Source organism: Prosopis cineraria, unplaced genomic scaffold (assembly GCF_029017545.1).
Source record: "Prosopis cineraria cultivar Desert tree isolate PC_DT_omini unplaced genomic scaffold, ASM2901754v1 PC2, whole genome shotgun sequence".
Taxonomy (NCBI): domain Eukaryota; kingdom Viridiplantae; phylum Streptophyta; class Magnoliopsida; order Fabales; family Fabaceae; genus Prosopis; species Prosopis cineraria.
In genome coordinates, this window is record NW_026555333.1 from 12,658,128 (window position 1) to 12,677,689 (window position 19,562).

The 19,562-nt window shown below is 35.0% G+C and overlaps 2 protein-coding genes across 8 annotated transcripts; one reads left to right on the forward strand and one right to left on the reverse strand.

Moving 5' to 3' along the window:
* Positions 1–2,300: 2,300 nt before the first annotated feature.
* LOC129302449 (U-box domain-containing protein 62) lies at positions 2,301–13,834 on the forward strand. Of its 6 annotated transcripts, none has more exons than XM_054941354.1 (9): positions 2,301–3,028; positions 3,126–3,423; positions 3,709–3,790; positions 4,533–4,590; positions 5,002–5,090; positions 5,243–5,332; positions 5,424–5,494; positions 5,763–5,862; positions 13,802–13,834. In XM_054941354.1, the coding sequence occupies exons 1-9, from the start codon at positions 2,476–2,478 to the stop codon at positions 13,817–13,819; spliced, it is 1,359 nt and encodes a 452-aa protein (XP_054797329.1). In that variant the 5' UTR covers positions 2,301–2,475; the 3' UTR covers positions 13,820–13,834. The 6 variants fall into 6 exon arrangements, 4 of the variants coding, with proteins under 4 accessions (XP_054797329.1, XP_054797328.1, XP_054797326.1 ...); XM_054941353.1 differs by lacking the exon at positions 13,802–13,834 and adding an exon at positions 7,677–7,796; XM_054941351.1 differs by lacking the exon at positions 13,802–13,834 and adding an exon at positions 6,125–6,269.
* LOC129302448 (uncharacterized) lies at positions 7,344–13,067 on the reverse strand. 2 transcript variants are annotated; one of them, XR_008591281.1, is made up of 8 exons: positions 12,634–13,067; positions 12,441–12,546; positions 10,941–12,074; positions 10,566–10,628; positions 10,262–10,479; positions 9,793–9,911; positions 8,287–8,774; positions 7,344–7,858 (listed from the first exon to the last, which is right to left on the reverse strand). XR_008591281.1 is itself a non-coding variant. In XM_054941350.1 (7 exons), the coding sequence occupies exons 1-7, from the start codon at positions 12,700–12,702 to the stop codon at positions 7,759–7,761; spliced, it is 1,809 nt and encodes a 602-aa protein (XP_054797325.1). In that variant the 5' UTR covers positions 12,703–13,065; the 3' UTR covers positions 7,344–7,758. The 2 variants fall into 2 exon arrangements, 1 of the variants encoding a protein (XP_054797325.1); XM_054941350.1 differs by lacking the exon at positions 8,287–8,774 and having other exon boundaries at positions 12,634–13,065.
* Positions 13,835–19,562: the final 5,728 nt, after the last annotated feature.

The window sequence follows — 19,562 nt, forward strand, 5'->3', positions numbered from 1 at the left end:
TTTTCTTAGTACTCACACCGTTATATCGGAAAACATGAGAAAGTGTAGGACATGATCCAACTAATTTAACACCTTTTAGTTAACCTCTCAACACGACTTAAAATTTAGAACATCTTCCTATTGAATAATAAGACTGTGTAGAACGTAACTGAAAACCTATGCAGATTTCAGAGCTTGAGTGAACTCCATGGACTTCAACAAGTAATAAATCCAAAAGAACTAACAAGATTCCTTGGACTGATAAGTAAATTCTTCTAAAAAGAAATTGCAAGACTTCCTAGAAAGGAAGGAACACACTTTCAAAAGTGGAACATGTTGAAGTCCATGTTAGGTTCAATATTTAACAGGAAAGTGTCCGCTTTCAGAAAAGAAAATTTCCCTAGCAAAGACTCCTAACATTTTATTTTGAAAACTGCTCAAAATTACATGCTTCAATTTTTTTTAATCATTGGATTGAAGCTGTTATGCTGCGGAAATGATTTCTTGTTACTTATATGGATCCTCTTTGAAACTCGCCCAAAAGTGACATTTGTCTAGTAAATTCACTGAGATCACCTATCCAACCCAGCATGAGGCCAAGAAACCCAGTTCAAAATTAATTTAAACTATCCTCATTATGATCCTTTGTAATAACAAAGCAACACGCTGTTCAACAACCACTTCAGCTATCCTCATGCTAACAATAATAATAGTAATAGTGATAATGACGTTGCAGAAGTAATATCACGTGCTGATAGCTGACAGAATACAAATTGATCAGATTCCTTTGTATTGTTTCTCTTCCCTTTGTTTTCTCTATAACTAGATGATTTTTATGCATTGCATGAAGTTTGAAGAATGAGCAACTTTGTTCCCTTTGTAAATATTTTGATATTGATTAATCCTTTTTATCAAAATATTCAAGAAGCCTCCTCTTCATTGGATTTCCCATCTACAGAGGGAGGTACTGTCATTCTTCGTTAATTCACTTGGATCTCCCATTGCATGAATCTCATCCGCAAATAATTATTTCTAACCTCAATTCTAGAATGGAGTCCCATCAATAAAGCAACATTAGAAAACTTTAAATACGAGTAATCCGATGATTGCATGGTTAGCTTTTTTTTTTTTTAATATATAAAAGGCGTGTGTGTAAAACCAGACGAGATATTAAAGAATGCATGTTCAGACTGTAGGGAAATGGGTCAGCGATTTCTCATGAAATCATGTGGGCCACCGATTTTACGAACAAGGAAACCTAGAAAGAAAACAAACATCATCCTGACAACTAATTATGACATAGAAAAAGCAGTGTGATATTGATCATACAAGTAAAATATGAAGCGGATCGCAGATGCTGATGAGCGACAGTGACACAGAGAATGAACTACATATCAAAGGAACAAGTTTAAGTCTATTGCTTCTGGCAGTAAAATAAGGTCTACTGCTGATGAAAAGTCGCATCAATTGAACAAAATGACAAGTATCAAATGATCATATATGACCATTTTGCCGAAAAATTGAATGCTCGTGTTATAGCCAAAGTTTGAGGTATGGAGATAGTCCAAAAGGTTGGAGAGATCGTTAGAGTTTGAGGAACAAGTTGTCGGGACCGCTTCATTCTCTGCTTCCTTTTTCGTAAATGATTTATGCCTGAATCGTTCATGCAAATTGCAATCCAAACTTGTTGTAAAGACAACTCTTGCTAGACAAATAAGCTTATGATCATGTCAATATATTTCTTTCAATATCATTTTGAATGAAGCATGGCAACAAAACTTGTTCCTCAAACTCTCCGACCATCTCTTGAACAGTTTGAACTCCTTCGTTCTACATACTTCACTCTTTGGCTAATGGCTATTGCAGAAATATGTAATGTTACGAAATTTATTCAACTCACAATAGCATCACGCAGAAAATCCAGAAAGTACAAATATATCTCTTGGGATTTCAAATACCAATGGAAATTGAAATCCATCTGTGTACTTGGAACTAGATGAAGAGTAAATACAACAATTCAATCTACCAGTAAGAATCAACTTAGACGGAGAAAACAAAATAGATTGTGTATTGGTTTTTTTATATATATATATATATGCAGAAAAGTTTGGATGAATTGGATCCGAAGTCTAAGGTTGAACATACTTCCAGGTTTAATTAAAGATCGTCACCAACAAGCTTCTTGTTGAATGGACACTGGAGAGGGGGAAAAAAAGAGAGGAAGAGAATGAAGTTGTCGTTTTCAGCTCATCTCAAACGACGTCGTTTCATATGGCATCAGACGACACGTCGTGCATTTCTTCTTCCAGGGAGACCCTCCCACAGCGGTATCAGCTTCGTTTCCGTCACTTCTACGCTCTCCTTCTCCCGCACTAGACAAGAAGTGGGCCCCACTCCCCCGATGCCATTCTCACAGAGCAATTTCTTTAAACCCTAACTGATGCTCATAGGTTCTCTTCACCGTTTCCCAAATTGAACTTCGCAGTGCGTGATATTATGTCGTCGGAAGAAATTGGTCTTGCTTCAGATCAGAGGATCGATAACGGTCTTAATTCACCTCTAGTGTTCCCAGGCGACTCCTTGCGTTACAGATGCGGAGCAACGCAAAGTCGGGTTGGGGACCCGGGTTCGAAAACGAGGGAGCTTGGCGATTTATTTGATGAGAAGATGTTCTCTGTAGATCGTGATCGTTTTTTCGCGGCTCAGGGAGTGGAGTTCCGTCGTAATGTTTACGGGGATTGCTCAGACCAGCGGAACCCACCGGCTGCCCGGAATTGGAATGGGAACGGGACTGCAACTCCGAGCGGTGATGAATCGGACGGCGAGGATGGTGAAGACGATGAGGAAGTTGACGACGACGACGACGACGACGACGATGTTGAGGGAGGCGGTGACGTAGAAAGAATAGTTGATGTTAACGATGCAAGCAAAGGGAATTCCAATCCCAATTCAATTAATGATATTAACAATAACAGCGTGAGTGGTGGTAACCTGGCTAGTGCTGTGGATGGAATAACGAACGGAAAAGCTCAACATCGTTCGTCCTACGGTATGTAGGAAGGGAATTTAGCTTCTTTAACTTCAAAAAGTAGCCACTTTTACTTTTGTTGCGCTAACTGGTTTTTCACTGGAGGATTGAATTGTAGGATCCAGTAGAGAGGTGCTGGGGAAGGATGGAGAAATTGGGCCGACGCTTAATAATTCGAGGGGTAACGAAGGAGATCATCAGCAAGAAAGGTTAGATAAATCGCAGAATGCGGTCACGATTGCCGAAACTGATTGTGAGGAGTATTATTCACACTATCTTCAAGGCACGGAGGGCTCAGCTTCTGTGCAGAAAGCTATAGCGGGGGAAAATGGTTGCGGATTTAGTGGAAGAAAGGACGTTATTTATTCAAGCGAGTCAGGCGACTCGTTGAGAGCAGTGCTTTCAGATCCTATAACGTAAGTCACCTTTTGAACTCTTTAGCTTTTATCATTTGTTGATTACTACACAAGTCCTATGCCCAGCTTATTGAAATCCGGTTCCTTGTGGACTGCGTTCTGTTTGAATGAAGATAAAAGTCATGGTGGTGCAGAAGGAGGTTGACTCATTCGGTGTTCTTTTGTATCTCTCCTTACATGTGTGCAAGAGCACAAGTTCAATCTTCTAATACATGAGCTGATATTGATGATTATATTTTTCGTTTAGTCATTATTGTAAATTGATGTTTTGTTTAAAAAATTCAGGGGATCTCTTATGGATGATGCAATGATATTGCCTTGTGGACATTCCTTTGGTGGAGGAGGAATACAGCATGTTATTAGAATGGTGGGTTCTAAGCCATCAAATGCCATGATCTATGGATTGACCTTTTCCTATACTTGTCAACTGAAAAATACTATTAACAATGGAGCTGGTAATATTGGATCTCTTTCTATTATGTATATGCCTCTACGCAATTGAATGGCATGATTTCAAGAACTAGCCTATATTTTGAACATGTTATTGTTTGTGATATAACTTTGCTGAACTGTAGCAACAAGCCGAAGCCTATCTACTTTCTTTCCTTTATCCTACTTTCATCTAGTCTTTTGTCAATTCAATTGTGGATCTTATTCTTTATCTCCTATCTGTTTTAGAGCCCCCTCCCCCCAACAATCTAAATAACATCACGCTGTTCCCGGAGTAAATGCATTTAAGTTTCATATGTAACGAGAACAACATAAATGTGACAAAAGTGGAACAATATACTTTCATGGGACCAATTCATCTGCGCCTAACAGGAGATTGACAGAACCTAGATGAATCACCACTATTATGTATCTGATCTCCCTCTCTTGTCATCTTCCTCGTAGCTGGCTTTAGATGTGGTGAGCAACGAAGATGGCCTCAACTGTTAACATCTGCCTTTTATTAGTATTACATGGGGCTATTGGCTCGGTAGTTTTAAATTTGGTCCAGTATTGTCAAATTTATAAGTTCCATTTGTCTCATTGGAAATTGCTTTTCTAAGTTATGAATTACCGTGTTGTCAACTGGTTAATATCGTGGTTGTGTGATGTATTTTCAGAAAGCTTGTTGCACTTGTTCCCAGCCCATATCTGAAGAATCAATATCTCCAAATCTATGTAAGCAAAATTTGTCCCAGAAGAACATTGAAATTTAATTCTCAGTACTTAAATATGTTCTGGTCTTCCAAACAAATAGTAGAATCATTTTGTAATTTAATTTTCTTCTCCTAGTTTCTACTTTCTAGTACTATTGGGTGTTCATTTTATGTATGATTATTTTTTTTTCCATATCCAATATGTTTGCGAATAATATAGGTCATAGATCTTTAATAGATTGGAGAGTTCAAGCGTCTGAAAATTGAACCTGAATCTGTGATTGAAAATTCAGCGAACAAAACTAATTTATTGAAAATCTTGACAATTCTGGATGGAGTTTCCCTGATGATTTTAAACAATGCTGCAACTTATATTGCTTACGCGTATGATTTTCTTACATGCTTTTCTTTGGTGGCTGGGTGCTGTGATCAGCACTTAGAGTTGCTGTGCAGGCATATCGTCGAGAAGAGGACTCACTGTTTTACCGATCATCCAAAAGAAGAAGAGAAAGAATTGATCAGGTGTGTATGTAACTGCCTTTCCAGTTCCCAAAACCTCCCAAACCATTTAACGTGTCAATGTAATAGAATGAGAAAGAAATTGAGGTGATCACAAACTACTAAGAGTGCCTTGACACTATTTTTAATATAAAATTTATTTTTACATAGGACAGGGTTGTTATGGTGATTCAACAGTTATGGAACAACCAAGAGGAAGGGGTGTTCAATTTCCATTTGCTGTGATGGACCGGGTTATTATAAAGGTAGTATGCAGAAAGTTGAGTTTTCTTATAAATCTTCTCTTTGATTAAACTAAGTGTCATAAAGCTAATGATTGGAGCCGAATTCGATTAGGGGAACAAGAGGACACCACAGCGTTTTGTTGGACGGGAAGCTATTGTAACAACACAATGCCTGAATGGATGGTCAGCCACTTTCTAACTTCTTTCCCTTTGGCCGTTAAATCAAATCTTGGTTGCTGTATGTGGGTTCACGCACATGGAGGAAGAGGTTTCAATATCTATGCCCTAACAAAAACACGGTTGTGATGTTATTAGTGCCATAAGTACTTAATATCAAATGAAATATTATAGTTCTAAATGCATATAGAAGTTTAGGATTTGGTGATTTTGTCTTTCAGCTGTTTTCAAGGGACTACCTTAAACCTGTGTTGATGAAAATCTAAATCTTTAGGTATGTGGTTAAGACATTGGACAACGCAGAGAGTGTTAAATTGCAGTATCGCTCGCTCGCTAAGGTTTCAGATGACCCTTCGAAACCAGCCTCCGGCAAGGTGGGACCTAATTGGCTTTAAATCTGCATATGCCATGTCACGATGTTTCTTCTTCTGCTTAAATTTACTCACTGCCATATTACTTGCAAGAAAATGTGCTTACAGACTTTGTTAACATAGAAGCGTGGTTAGAGATTGTATCTGTGTATTGATTGATCTTGTCACAGTGTTATATATATATATATATATATATGTATATTAACAGCTTTATTTCAAGGGAAAGTGATCGTATAAACTATGATGTTATCAATTATTATATCAGACTACAATCTCTCAATATCTCCGAGTATTGACTAAACAAGACTAGATGTGGGATGTTGGCTTGGGCATTGCACGAAGTTTGATGTGAGCTACTATATTCTTTTGCCCTTTTTTTTTTACCAACGTGAGCTACTATATTCATGACATATAAATATTGTAGTTTTTTATGGATTATATGTACACACACACACAAAGCACGCATATTTTGATGGTGCATTGATACTAATGATGATAATGGCCATATTTGATATTCTTTTTTCAAAAATCAACTACTCTCGTGTAGATACATCTATGAAAATTTCCCTCTATCTTCTTTTTTTACATTTTCTAAATGTCGTGGCTGTTTTATAAAATTATTAAATCAATATTTAACTTCTAATAAATTTTAATGTTATTTTGTATCGTATAGTACGTAATTTTCAATGGGCTTACAGTTTTCTTTTCCATTTTATTCATTTTAATTTGGTTTGTGTTATTTAAAATTAATGATTAAATTGCTGGAGTTAAATAAGTGTCATTTTATTTTTGTTTATATTTTGTCAAATATGTGATTATTTTTACTTCATTTTTTATGTTTATATTTTTAGTGTAAAAATATATCTTTTGTCTCCAACTACGTCCCGGGGCTACAAGATATTAGTACTTTGTATAAAACCAAATCAGACAACGAAATTTGTATCTTGTGCACTGTCCAAAATTTTAATACCCAGTCCCAGTGATATCAAAATACGTCAAGAAACAAGTCAGGAGAGTATCTGAATATAAGTAGCAAGGATTAAGTATTAAATTTGAAGACCATATCCTACCCCAAATTTTTTTTTTTCGAAGACTTTATTACGAACTTTTAAACTAAAATAATCAAATTAAGATTTAGTTAAACTGTATAGATCAAAAGCGTATTTTCCCTAAAATCCAACGTTGACATCAGAGCTTAGCCTTACACAACAATTCAATTCACCAGACCTCCAGAAGGTCCTTTCTGTTCCAATATGAAAAATCCGACATTTACTCTGCTATTTAATAAAGAAGCTACTAGTTCCAATAATTCATCGACTAATCAGATATTTGGATATATCAGCTTCTAAGCCATCCCAAATATTAAAAGTTGCAAGAAATGATGGTCAATGACTAGGTGAACCCAGATTAATGAAGGGCTCACACTTACAACCAAAATGCTCAAGAAACTGAAATCGAAAACTGAAACTCATTAGAGACAATAATTGGAACAAGATACAGTTCAGCCAAATATTTGGGCACAGCATTACTCTGACAGAATCAGGCACATGAGGTGAAAAATGGGGGGAAATACACTGCTAATGTTACACTGTGAAGTAACTGCAATGACTAGCAGTTCAGTCACTATCTAGGCATAGCATTACTCTGACAGTCAGGTAAATGAATGTGAAAAAAAGTAAAAAGAGGATAAAAAATCCCACTGCTGAATGCTAATGTTACAATCTGAACAAACGACAAAGCTTGCTCATCTCAGAACTATGTTCTAATTCTGAGGTTTTTTTTTTTTTTTTGACCTCATGCCGATGACAATTACCAAGGCCACTGCTTCTCAGTGAGGAGAAAGAAGAAAAAAATCTGCATAATTAAATGGAGGTTACAATTCTCAACGTCAAATCGGGATCAATTAGCTCCTGACAACAGGAAACTGCATGTTGAGTATATAGAAGCTGCAGCTGCATTGACAGCTAACTCTTTCTCTGAGCTATCTGTTGGCAATATTCTGTAAAATATAAAATACCTATATTATCACATTCGTGGGAGATGACATGCATAAATACGTTTAATTTATTTTTTGGACGAGAATATGCTTTCGGCTATTACAAGAAAACACCCGCAAAGGAACCAGGTACAAAAATTTTCTGGCTTAGAAATCCATGGAATAAATTTTTCAAGTCCAGTTTAAGATGGCCGTCCAAGTCTAGGGCACTGGCATAACAAATTTCACGCTCTCATAAATTTCAAAATCAATCATCCAATTTTCATACTTGAAAAACAAAATTACAGTGGATAATCACAAAGCAACAAACTAATTAGGCTTTGTCATTGTGAGCCACAAAGAAAGCAAGTTGCAGCAAAAACTCAAGAAAACCAATCCATTTAGAGAGAGAGGTTGTTAAAAATTGGGAAGAATTAATAATTACAACGTACCAAGAAGCAGAAACAAGAAATAGTAGACTCGCTAGAAAATGCAGATTAAGCTTCACTTGCGACGAATGCAAAACTGAAAAGTTACATTAAAGAAGATCACAACAGAAAGCAAGTTCAATAGACGCAAACCACGGTGACGAGATCCAAGCTTCCAATCAGTGAATAGCAAAGCACAAGATAAAAAAATTAGTGCATTTGAGAAACTTGAATATTGTTGCCGTCATGAGACCTAATCCACGTCTAGGAAATATGATTGTGCTCAGTTTTATATACTAGCACCAGCCTAACTCAGAATCGCGAAGTTCAGCGGTCTAGAGCTCACTAGAGAGAACTAAAACCAGATTTATCAGCAAATCCACACTCATTCAGCCAAATGAATGTTAAAAACTTTCCTGAGAACCGTCAACTTAAAAAGTTTAAACAACCCGTCGTTTCCTCAGCTTCAAAAATACACCTCCAAACTTTCAGTTTCGTGCAGTATACCCCATCTGCTCACATTTCTCCCCAAAACTCTATTAGCATCGGCTCGCTTAGTAGAAAGATGACTAAAATGCCATTACAACATGAAAAGTTGATGAAAGACATCCTGGACCCTCAATTTTGATAACGTGGACAAGGGTTTCTAGGGTTTTAGACAAAAAAATATTAATAAATGAGGTAGGCTGCACAAAATTAAACTTAAAATTAACAACTTTGTAAAATCCTTTTTTTTTTTTTTTAATATGTAAAATCCTTGGTCAGCCTTTAAAGTTAAGCCACAACTGAACCCCTAAGTCAAGGGAGGGTCTATTTTGATCCACTGGGAAATTGAACTTTAGATCTCCACATATATTCCACTCCACCCTTATCATCTGATTGCCCGAAGAACCAAATCAGATTTTTTTGGGCCTTTTAAGAATGCTCTGTAATTCCAGTTTTCTCTTTTCTCCAGTTTTATAAAAACATCACGACCATATCCCAGGAAGGAAAAAAAACTATGACCATTGTTATGCCTGCTAACAGATGAACTGTGCTTTAATTTGTATGTTTTTATCTCTCCTAACCCAGAGTTTCGGAAATATCGTTAATAGATTATCGTTTTTAGTTCTATCATATGCGGATGCCATAAAATATGCCAAAGGACGAAAGAAGCAAACTGCAGAATTTTAAATAGCGCAAATTTAAACGTAAGTTCATAACACCAATTGTTAATAACTGGTGAAAAAACTTGAAGTACAACCTTTACATTCGTGCTACTAAATTGTCGGATAAAAATAAGCCTTTTAAAACTGCGGATCACGTGATTAGAGTTATTTTTGATGAAGGATTTTTAAAACTAAACGGTACACGATTTGGTGTGAGTCTTGCATACACATGTACGGGTTTTAATATTAAACATCATGTAATTCAGTCTTAAAAAAAAAATTACGCATGCCATAAGTTTGTCAAAGAACAAAAGAATAAATGCACAAAAAAACTATATTTAAATTTAGCTTATAGTTAATACCAGCTTAGTAAGAGATATACCTGGAGTCATTTTCTATAGTCCCCAGCATTTGTAAACCATAAGCTGAGTTGCAATTTACATGTTGGAGACCCTGGTCACATAGCAATTGCTTTTCTTTTACTTGATTTAACCAACTTTCCTGAAATTATGAACAGGAATAGTGCAGATTTCGATTAAGAGAAGCAAACAAAGGTCTTACTGTGTAATCGTGTCAGACATCACTGAAGCGGGAGCAGGGAAAAAAAAACACTCATTAATACTCCTAAGAACATTAGTTCACCAGGCACATATCTAGAACCCATTATTATTGGATGGAGAAGCCAGATTCGTGTGTTAACTAAGTAGATTGGAACCTTAGCTTCGCTGATAAACAGAGGGATTACATTTCAAACCCCCAGATGACTTCTTCCCATGAAGTTAAACCCAACAAAGTCTGTGAAAACAGTGAGACCAGTAAAAGGAAAGATTATCTATCTTTTGTGTACTCACAAGTTGCTTTTCTTCTTCAGCAAGTGCTTCATCCATCTGATCAAACAAGGCAGTCCATCTTGTCCGATGCATTTCTGCAATTTTACTATACGGGAGTCCCGTAGTGGTTTTCATCGCAGAAGAATCATTTTCTTGTATATTTGAGAATTCCTTTGACACAAGGTAAGGTAATTCAGTATTAATAACAGCTCGAACTCTCCTCCTACTGCGACGCAAAGCTGAAGAAGCAGAAAAAAAGTACGATACTGAATGTAAGCGATTGCACTGCCCACAACCTGGCAAAATGAAATAAAAATGGAATTACCCGAGAGGCGCCCTTTGATGTCTTGATGAAGGAGCTCCAACCATTGAGATGCAACAGTAGCAGCTGAAAAAACAACTAGAAGCATCTTTATCAGCAAAGCCTTATTTTTTCAGTTGCCTAGTCTTTGAAACACAATCGATAAGGAGAAACAAGTAGATTACAAGCTCTGCAGAATGCATGATGATCTAAGAAGCAAATTCTAAAGCATAATTATTTTTTTTGCACAATGTTGATCGCTAACTTTCAAAAAACTAAATTTGCTATCTTTTCATCTCTCCTCCGGGAATGCCTGAACCAAAAAAAGCATAAGGAGAGTGGCTAAATATAAATCTTGAAAAATAATAATGTTTAAGTATGAGGAAAGTGACTACTAGCCTTCCAGGGAAAGAGACGAAACGCTAGTAAAGTTTGATGATTCCTCATTTGACAAAGAGCTAGAACTCACAGATGCCTTTGTTGAAGAAGACAACTTCAGAGCTAAAATGTCATCTTCGGTAACATGGGTGAATTGCGATCCACAACTTTTAAACCTTCCTTTCTCCCCCATGCAGGTGTCATTTTCACCAACCTTACCCTCCAAAGTCCAGGAATCATCCGTAGCCATAGGATACTTTTTTGCTTTCTTATTACCCGCAGAATTATGAAGGGTCCCTTCTCGATGAAAGAAATGTAGATGCTTTCCTGCTTCTGTTACGTATTCTAAATCCCTTTTGCTAACTTCCGTACTTTCACCTGTAAAATGTGCTGCTTGCTTGCATCCGACGTTGGCATTTTCATGCTTTTCAGAGACAATAGCCTCTATAATCGAATGAACCTGTTTTTTATTTCTTACATGATTAATAATCCCGGGGTTTAATTCATTCAGCAGTCCACTTGGAGCAGCAATCTTTGAGAACCTGTCAACTTGCTCTTTTTTTGCAAGTTCTAACTTTTGCTTGAGGATATCGTTTTTACTTTTTCTACCTCGTTTGTTTGGCATCGGAATACCTCCATGAGAATATGAAAGAAAACCGTTTCGCTTCATCTCCCTCCATAGTCTCATAGGATCCTTTTCTTTTGAAGGCCCAATACAGCTACCACTCTCAGAAACATCTTTAGACTTAAATTGAGCGCGTTCCATGTAAGCCTGTGCTGGGTCCAAATTTATACAGCTTGTAACATCTTCTGCATTAAGATCGACGTCAATTCCTTTAGAATTTACACTAGTAAGGGGGCCCCTATCATGCTTCCCAGGAAAGGATACTTCGGCAGGATTCTTGCCACATTCCCCACTTCTATCACGGGATAAAATTCTGGCACAGAGAGCTTCGGAATTAAGATCAAGTGAGCTGGGGACAGGATTAACCTCTACCGAGCATGCGTTCGTTCCCATTTTTTCGGCTTGAGAAGAAGCATGGTGTTCCAGAGGTACAGGGACCTCAGTCACTTGTGAAACATCATTTTCACCCGATGGTAATGGAAAATTATGTTCTTTGTCCCCAAAGGTCCCTCGAGAACGGGTATTAGTTTCTGTAGCACAAGCAGAATAAATTAAATTCGATGTTAGACGAGTATGCACGCAGGATGATTCATACAAGTAATTTCTTTCACGGTTAAAAGGGAAAGCAATTTATTGTGAATGAATTAGAATACAAAGGCAATCAACCAAAATCGCACAGTACTTGCTCTCCCCAAGGCCCCGCCCAGCCGCAGAGAATTAATAATTATCATTCGACAAAACATCAATTATCTCATTAGAAGCAGTAATGTGCTAGTGTTGAAACAACATTTCAACTTCACCATAAAGCTCAACTCTTTTGAAAACAAATCGTTAGTCCTTTGCTTGATTAGGAGTGGACATGAGCATACAAATTACTAACATTCACTCAGAATTACCTGCAGACTGAATCACGGAGTCAAGATCTCTCATTTTCACTCGTTTTCGAGCGAGGTCGCTATTCTCTTCCAGATGAGTTGTGCTTGGACGCTTCTCTCCCACAGCCTAAAACGCCCGGAGGAATGAAGCAAAAAACGAGTAAGAAAATAAGAGAACTTTGTACAGAACAACTCCAATGCCGGAGAATCCTACCTTGTAATCCGATCTGGACGTCATCAGAGATTTCCCTGATACCATCGCCGAATTGCTTTCTTCATCCATGAATCCTGCCAACCCAATTCAACCCTAGCACTTACACCACCAAAAATTGATTTGGATCATCAATCAAACCGCGGTGAATGAAGAAGGGATATAGGTGCTGTAAATGACGAATGACTCGGAAGGAAAGGGGATTGATTGAATTGGCTGAGTAGGTTGGATTAGTGCTTCTGAAATTGGCCAGGGATGGAAGGAGGGAATGGGATCTGTGGAGTTTGTCGAGAAGAGTAATTGAAGTAGTACAATGGGGGAATGGATTTGAATTGAGGAAGAGAGAGAAAGAGAGCGCGCTCAGAGTTTAGAAACGTTGTATGATGAATAATCTAATAATAATGGGGTAGGAGATAGATTAGATACGAACATGCTCGGTGTCACTAGGAGGGAGACGCCAAAAAGGCCTCCCTGGGTTCTGTTCAAATTCAAAAAAGCTCGGAGCTTGGAGGGAGTGAAGTGAAGTTTGCGCTCCGTGTTAAACGCATTTGACACTCGTGTCGTGTGCCATTTTGCCACTTAAACGACGTTGCCCTTCTCGCGTTTGGTTGCTGTGCTTGAATGACCCAACTCCTATTGGGCTTCATCCTATTTGTATTGGGTTACCGATCTGGTTGCTACCCAAGCCTTTTGCGCTCCGGGGCTCAAACCGGACTTTGCCGTATTTATAATGGTTCAATGGATGATTCGGGGTAGAGAATACCTTCATGGGCATTTTTCTGCTGAGATTGTCAACAGAATCTCTACTATTCTTCCTCTTCACTCCACTCAACAAAATGATACTTTCTAGTGGAAAGTTGGGAGTAATGGTAGATTCTCTGTTCGTTTTTCTTATAGTTTCCTGGACGAGAGTGCGTTAGCTAACAGGGACCCAATTTGAAAATGCTTATAGAAATGAACCCTATAGGAAAAAGTGAAAAAAAGTGCTTCATGAGAGAATTCCAAGTAACCAATTGAGAGTGAAGAGAGGCTTTACTGAGGATGCCATTTGCCTTTTTGAGTGTGATTGTATGGAGAATACACTACACATTCTGAGAGATTGCTTGGGAGCAAAAAATACATGGAAATAAATTATTAAACCTATTTATCATAGCTAATTTTTCTCTTGTAGCTTGCAGGAATGAATTAAGTTGGAACACTAGACATCAGGTCAGTGGCGGAAATTTCAAACGCTGGCCTTGGCTCAAAGTGTTTAGAAATGTGTGTTGGCTTTTGTGGACACATCGATGCAAAGGTGTAGGAAAGAAGTATGGTACCAGTGACATCATTAACTCACGAAAGAAGAAGCTTGTTGTGGGAAGAGACGCGGGATCACTCAAAGCACAACACCTGGACAAGTGCAACTCCCACGGCTCCTCTTGGCTTCCACCACCGCAAGGTCTTGTTAAGAGTAGATGTTGATGCGTCCTCGGCTTCATTGTCAAAACAATGCAGCCTCCCTGTGGTGGACTTGCTTGAAACTCTTAAGAGCAATTGGATTGGTGGATTTCCATGCAACCTCTGGGAAACATCCCCATTACTGCTGCTGAGATACAAGCTATCGAATTTGGCGTCCACCTTTGCATGAGTCTCAAATTTGAAAAGGTGAGGATATACTCTGACTCTTTGGAGGCTATAGGCTGCATTTACTGAGGAGTGAGTCATGACCATCCTTTTTTCAAAGACACATGTGAAGTGCAAAAACTGGTTTTTGGTCACGGTGATTACCAATTACTTCATGCTCCGTGTGAGGCAATGAATTGTGCAAATTACCTGGCTACAATGGCACACTGCTCTCCACATGCTTTTTCTTAGCTTCTTGATCCTCCCAAAGGATGTGAAAGTCTGCTTTTGAATTTCCACAGCGAGGGTTTGTCTCACTGATTTTTGATTTTGTACTGTCATTGTTACCTTGTTTGCTGTCTTCTAGCTTCGGCTAGCCCATCAATGAAGCAAAAATGGTTCAATGGAAGATATTTTAGATAATAATTGAAAATATCATGAAATTTAAAAATAACTAACTAGTTTTTTTTATTACTGTAACTAAACATAAAATAAACCTGCTTTATATAAAATTTCTACAAAATATTTTTTTTTAAAAATCTCTAAAAAATATATAAATAATTTATTTTTAATCTTAAACCAAGTTAAAGGGGCCTAATTTTTTTATGTAGCAGAAAATTTAAATCAGTTGAATTGTACTCTTGAAAGCTCGCACAAGTCAGGATATTGTTTGTTTTTATGATGAATTGATGATACTCATTGAATCACTGACCTTACCCCTTTTTGTTATTTAAATTTAAATTGGAGAGTTTTTAGTGTATTTTACAGATTTGAAAAATAGAACGAAACATTCGTAACTCAAAAATAATGCACCTGCAACAAATTTTATGTTTTGTATCGATTTATTTGTCATGGAGCTTTTGTTAAATTATTAATCTTGGAATTGTATCTTACACTAATTTTGGATGGGTTGAGCGTTAAAATATATCAAAAAATATTTATTTTTATGTAACGTGATCAGTTATATGAACCCATATAAACTCATGTGGCAATAATGTAGCTGAGTACTGATGTATATATGAATTTCAAACATGTTTCACATGACAAAACAATGAGTTTTAAAAGTATATGAAAATAAAAAAAAAATTAATTTTAATAAAACAATATGCCATGCATATGAAGGCGTGCAAAAATTTCAAGTAAACTGCGTCTTAACTTGAATAATTTATTAAGATGACGGTAGGCTTTAAAATTTTAAAAATACTTATAAAGATATTTATATATTATTTACCAACAAAATTATAGATTTAGTTACACTCATCTGCTTTGCACGTGTTGAAACACATGTAAATCCAACCTATTATGGGATGCTATGATTAAAATACATGTTTCTTGTTTTTTTTTTTTGGTAAAGCATTAAAATACACGTAAATCTTTTGCGAAAGAAATCTTGAGCACTGTTGTAAAATAGAAGTGGAAATTACGGGTCTATTTGATCATGTTCCTATTTTTAAAAAAACACAGTTTTTAATATGATTTTAATAATTATTTTCCAAAAAAAAACAAAATCTATTTCATTGTATTAATTTAAAAATATCTTAGAACTAAAAAATTGGCCGATCGTGATGCTCACTAACGATTGATAATGATGGCTTGTAATGGTAATTAGTCAAGGTGATTGCAATTTTTAATAATTAAATATAATGCATTTTAAAAATAAAAAATGAAAACAAATTTAAGATGTTCCAATTTTTTATTTTTAAAAATAAAAGATGAAAAAAGTTTTAAAGACAATTAAATTCAAAATATCTATCCAATTGAATTTTTAATTCTGTTGTTTTTAAAATACAAAACCGTTTCTAAAAACAAAACACAAACAGGACCTACATGATTATTTAAAACTTTGTTTTTGGTGTTTCAAGTTGTGTGGGAATATTCACTACTATGTTTAGTGGAATAGAAATAAGATAGAAAATGGAAAGACAGGATATCAATTAATAAGGGAACATTTCAGTCAGGACACTGATCCAATTTAATGAAAAAGAGAACTTCAAAATTTTTGAAACTAAAGGACCCATGCAAAATTTATGTTGAATTTGTAGTCGAAAAGATAAAATTACCCTCATTTAAATGAATAACATAAATGACTTATTTGTTTCTATGTTATATGTTATTTATTTACTTATAGAATATATTTGTTTTCTATTTCACTTAATTTCATTCAAAGGGTCATAAACAAGTGAAGTAGGAAAATAAACAATATTTTATAATAAGTACATGAATAGTATATAGTATGATAACAAACAAGTCATCTTAGACCAGGCCTAAAAAGCTGAGCTTGTAGGCCCTATTTAAATAAGGGTTCAAGCTTTAAAAATTATTTTTTTCAAAAAAATCGGGCTTGAAAGCATGACCCTGATAAGCCCTGTGAAAAAAGACTCGGCCCTGGGTGGCCCTCCAAGCTCCAATAAGCTTGATTATTATATATATATACATACATATATATATTTGATTAATATTTATTATAGGTGATCAAGAAGAAGTTATAAAGATAATTAACATTGAATTTTCACCTCCATCTTCAACAAGTACAGTTACATATGAGAGATTTAATGTTTTATTTGTAAATGATGAGGATAAAGAGGATTTACGTTTTGATTGATAAATGTGTGTTGTTTAGATTTCTAAATATATTTTTAATTTTTAAAATATTGTGTGAATTTTTTTTTAACTTCAAAATATTTTAATTAATTTATAATATTTAATTTTAATTTTTTTGAACAAGACTTTCAAGCCTGACCCTAAGCCCTTTACATAAGAGTTAGGTCTAAAAAAAGAGACTGAAAATAGATAAATGGGCTCAAGGAGCTGAGCCCGCCTATATTCCCAACTATAATCATGAAACCAATATATGATAAAATCAAGTGAAAATGGGGTTATAAACAAGTAAAGTAAAAAAAATGAATAATATTTATCAAGTAAATAAACAATATATAATATTGATAACTAATAAGTTGTTCATTTAAATAAGAATAATTTTATTATTTTTATCACAAATTTAACCGAAATTCCATACAAATTCTTTAGTGATTTTTTAAAAAATTGGGTTTCTCTTTCTCATTAAGTTTGGTTGAGGGTCTTTGTCTGAAATTTGCCCATTAATTAATTTATCCTTATAAGATTTTTTTTTTTAGTTGGTAAGGGACAAATCTGACTTTTCACCTTTTATTCATTTGTTTTTTCACCATGCTATTACTAGCCAAGGAATGGTCAGCATAAAGTCAGTGGGAAAAGTGATGATTGAGAGAGTGAATTTCCTGCGAAAACTCGATTCTTCACCTAAAAAACTCGGTGTGCATGCAAGTCAACGAAATTAATAAACCCATTGATTTTCTCTTGTCAACGGACTTTAATGATACTGACTGAGATAATACGTCGCAAGTTTAGGTTTTTAAAACTAAAATACGCACGAGTAATCTGTTATATCTATACAATTATTTTACTCTTTACATAGTTAGTCAAACAAATATTCAACACTAAGCATAAATTGGCATGATCAGGGTATATGTCAGTGGACTACTCTTTTGAAAGATGAATTTTGGTCCTGACTTTTAAAGACCGCACGATGATTAAGTATATCATGTGACCAGCAACAGCTGTTTTTGTCCTGTTTATAAAGCAATCAAAGAAAAATAATTTTAATCATATTTATAGGATATTTTATTATTTTTATATTCATCTTTATTTTTTATATTTATTAAATTTATTAAATATTAAAAAATTTATTATAAATAATTCTTTTTGTCTGTACAAGAAAAAAGATATGAAAACTTGATAAATTTTAAGATAAAATTAATAACGTTTAATTTTTTTTATTTCATTAAAATACATAAAAGTGATTTTTAAATAACATGCTTAAGTATATAATATATATAATATAACTATACTTTCCCTGACAGCACCCAAAAAAAAAAAGAGCAATTATTTCGGGGAAAAAAACGAAAATCCATTCAGGAAAAACATCTTTCCGGTCCAAAAACATTGTACGTATTTCAAAAAACAAATTGTTACGTTTCCAAATACAGGTTTCTTTTAGGTAGAGCTGGTAATTCGGGTCGAATCTGACAAACTAGCTTAAACCCGTCCGAAAAAAGTTAGATTCGAGCTTAAAAAAATACAACTTTTTTATATTCAGGCTCTCGAATAAGTCCAAAAAAATTCAGGCCAAGCCCAAATAAAAATATTTTATTTTTATAAAAATATTAAATATGATAAATATTAATTAATTAATTATGTTTTAGGTTATTTTATATTAAAATATCATATATTTGACTCCTATACATCATTTAAATATCAAAAAATATAATTTATATTTTTACAAAATAAAATAATTAATTTTAAAGTGAAAAAAATTAATTAAAAATAATTTTAAAAATAAAATTCGAGTATTTGGGTCATCCAAAACTCGAAAAAATTCAGACCAAACCTAACTATTTGAACTTCTCAAGAAATCAGGCCTATTCGGGCCGAATGCAAATAGACCTGACCCATTCAAATTTTCAACTCTACTTTAAGTTTGGGGTTTTTTTTGTGCTTGGGCTCCGAGGGAAGGTGGGGGCATGCAAGTCACTTTCTTTTATCCTACGTATAACTTGGGACAAATCCAATTACAGGAAAAACATCTTTCCGGTCCAAAAACATTGTACGTATTTCAAAAAACAAATTGTTACGTTTCCAAATACAGGTTTCTTTTAGGTAGAGCTGGTAATTCGGGTCGAATCTGACAAACTAGCTTAAACCTGTCCGAAAAAAGTTAGATTCGAGCTTAAAAAAATACAACTTTTTTATATTCAGGCTCCCGAATAAGTCCAAAAAAATTCAGGCCAAGCCCAAATAAAAATATTTTATTTTTATAAAATATATTAAATATGATAAATATTAATTAATTAATTATGTTTTAGGTTATTTTATATTAAAATATCATATATTTGACTCCTATACATCATTTAAATATCAAAAAATATAATTTATATTTTTTACAAAATAAAATAATTAATTTTAAAGTGAAAAAAATTAATTAAAAATAATTTTAAAAATATAAATTCGAGTATTTGGGTCATCCAAAACTCGAAAAAATTCAGACCAAACCTAACTATTTGAACTTCTCAAGAAATCAGGCCTATTCGGGCCGAATGCAAATAGACCTGACCCATTCAAATTTTCAACTCTACTTTTAAGTTTGGGGTTTTTTTTGTGCTTGGGCTCCGAGGGAAGGTGGGGGCATGCAAGTCACTTTCTTTTATCCTACGTATAACTTGGGACAAATCCAAAATCCAATACATGGGGAAAACATTACTTAAAATATGAGAGACCAACACTAATTCTTACAA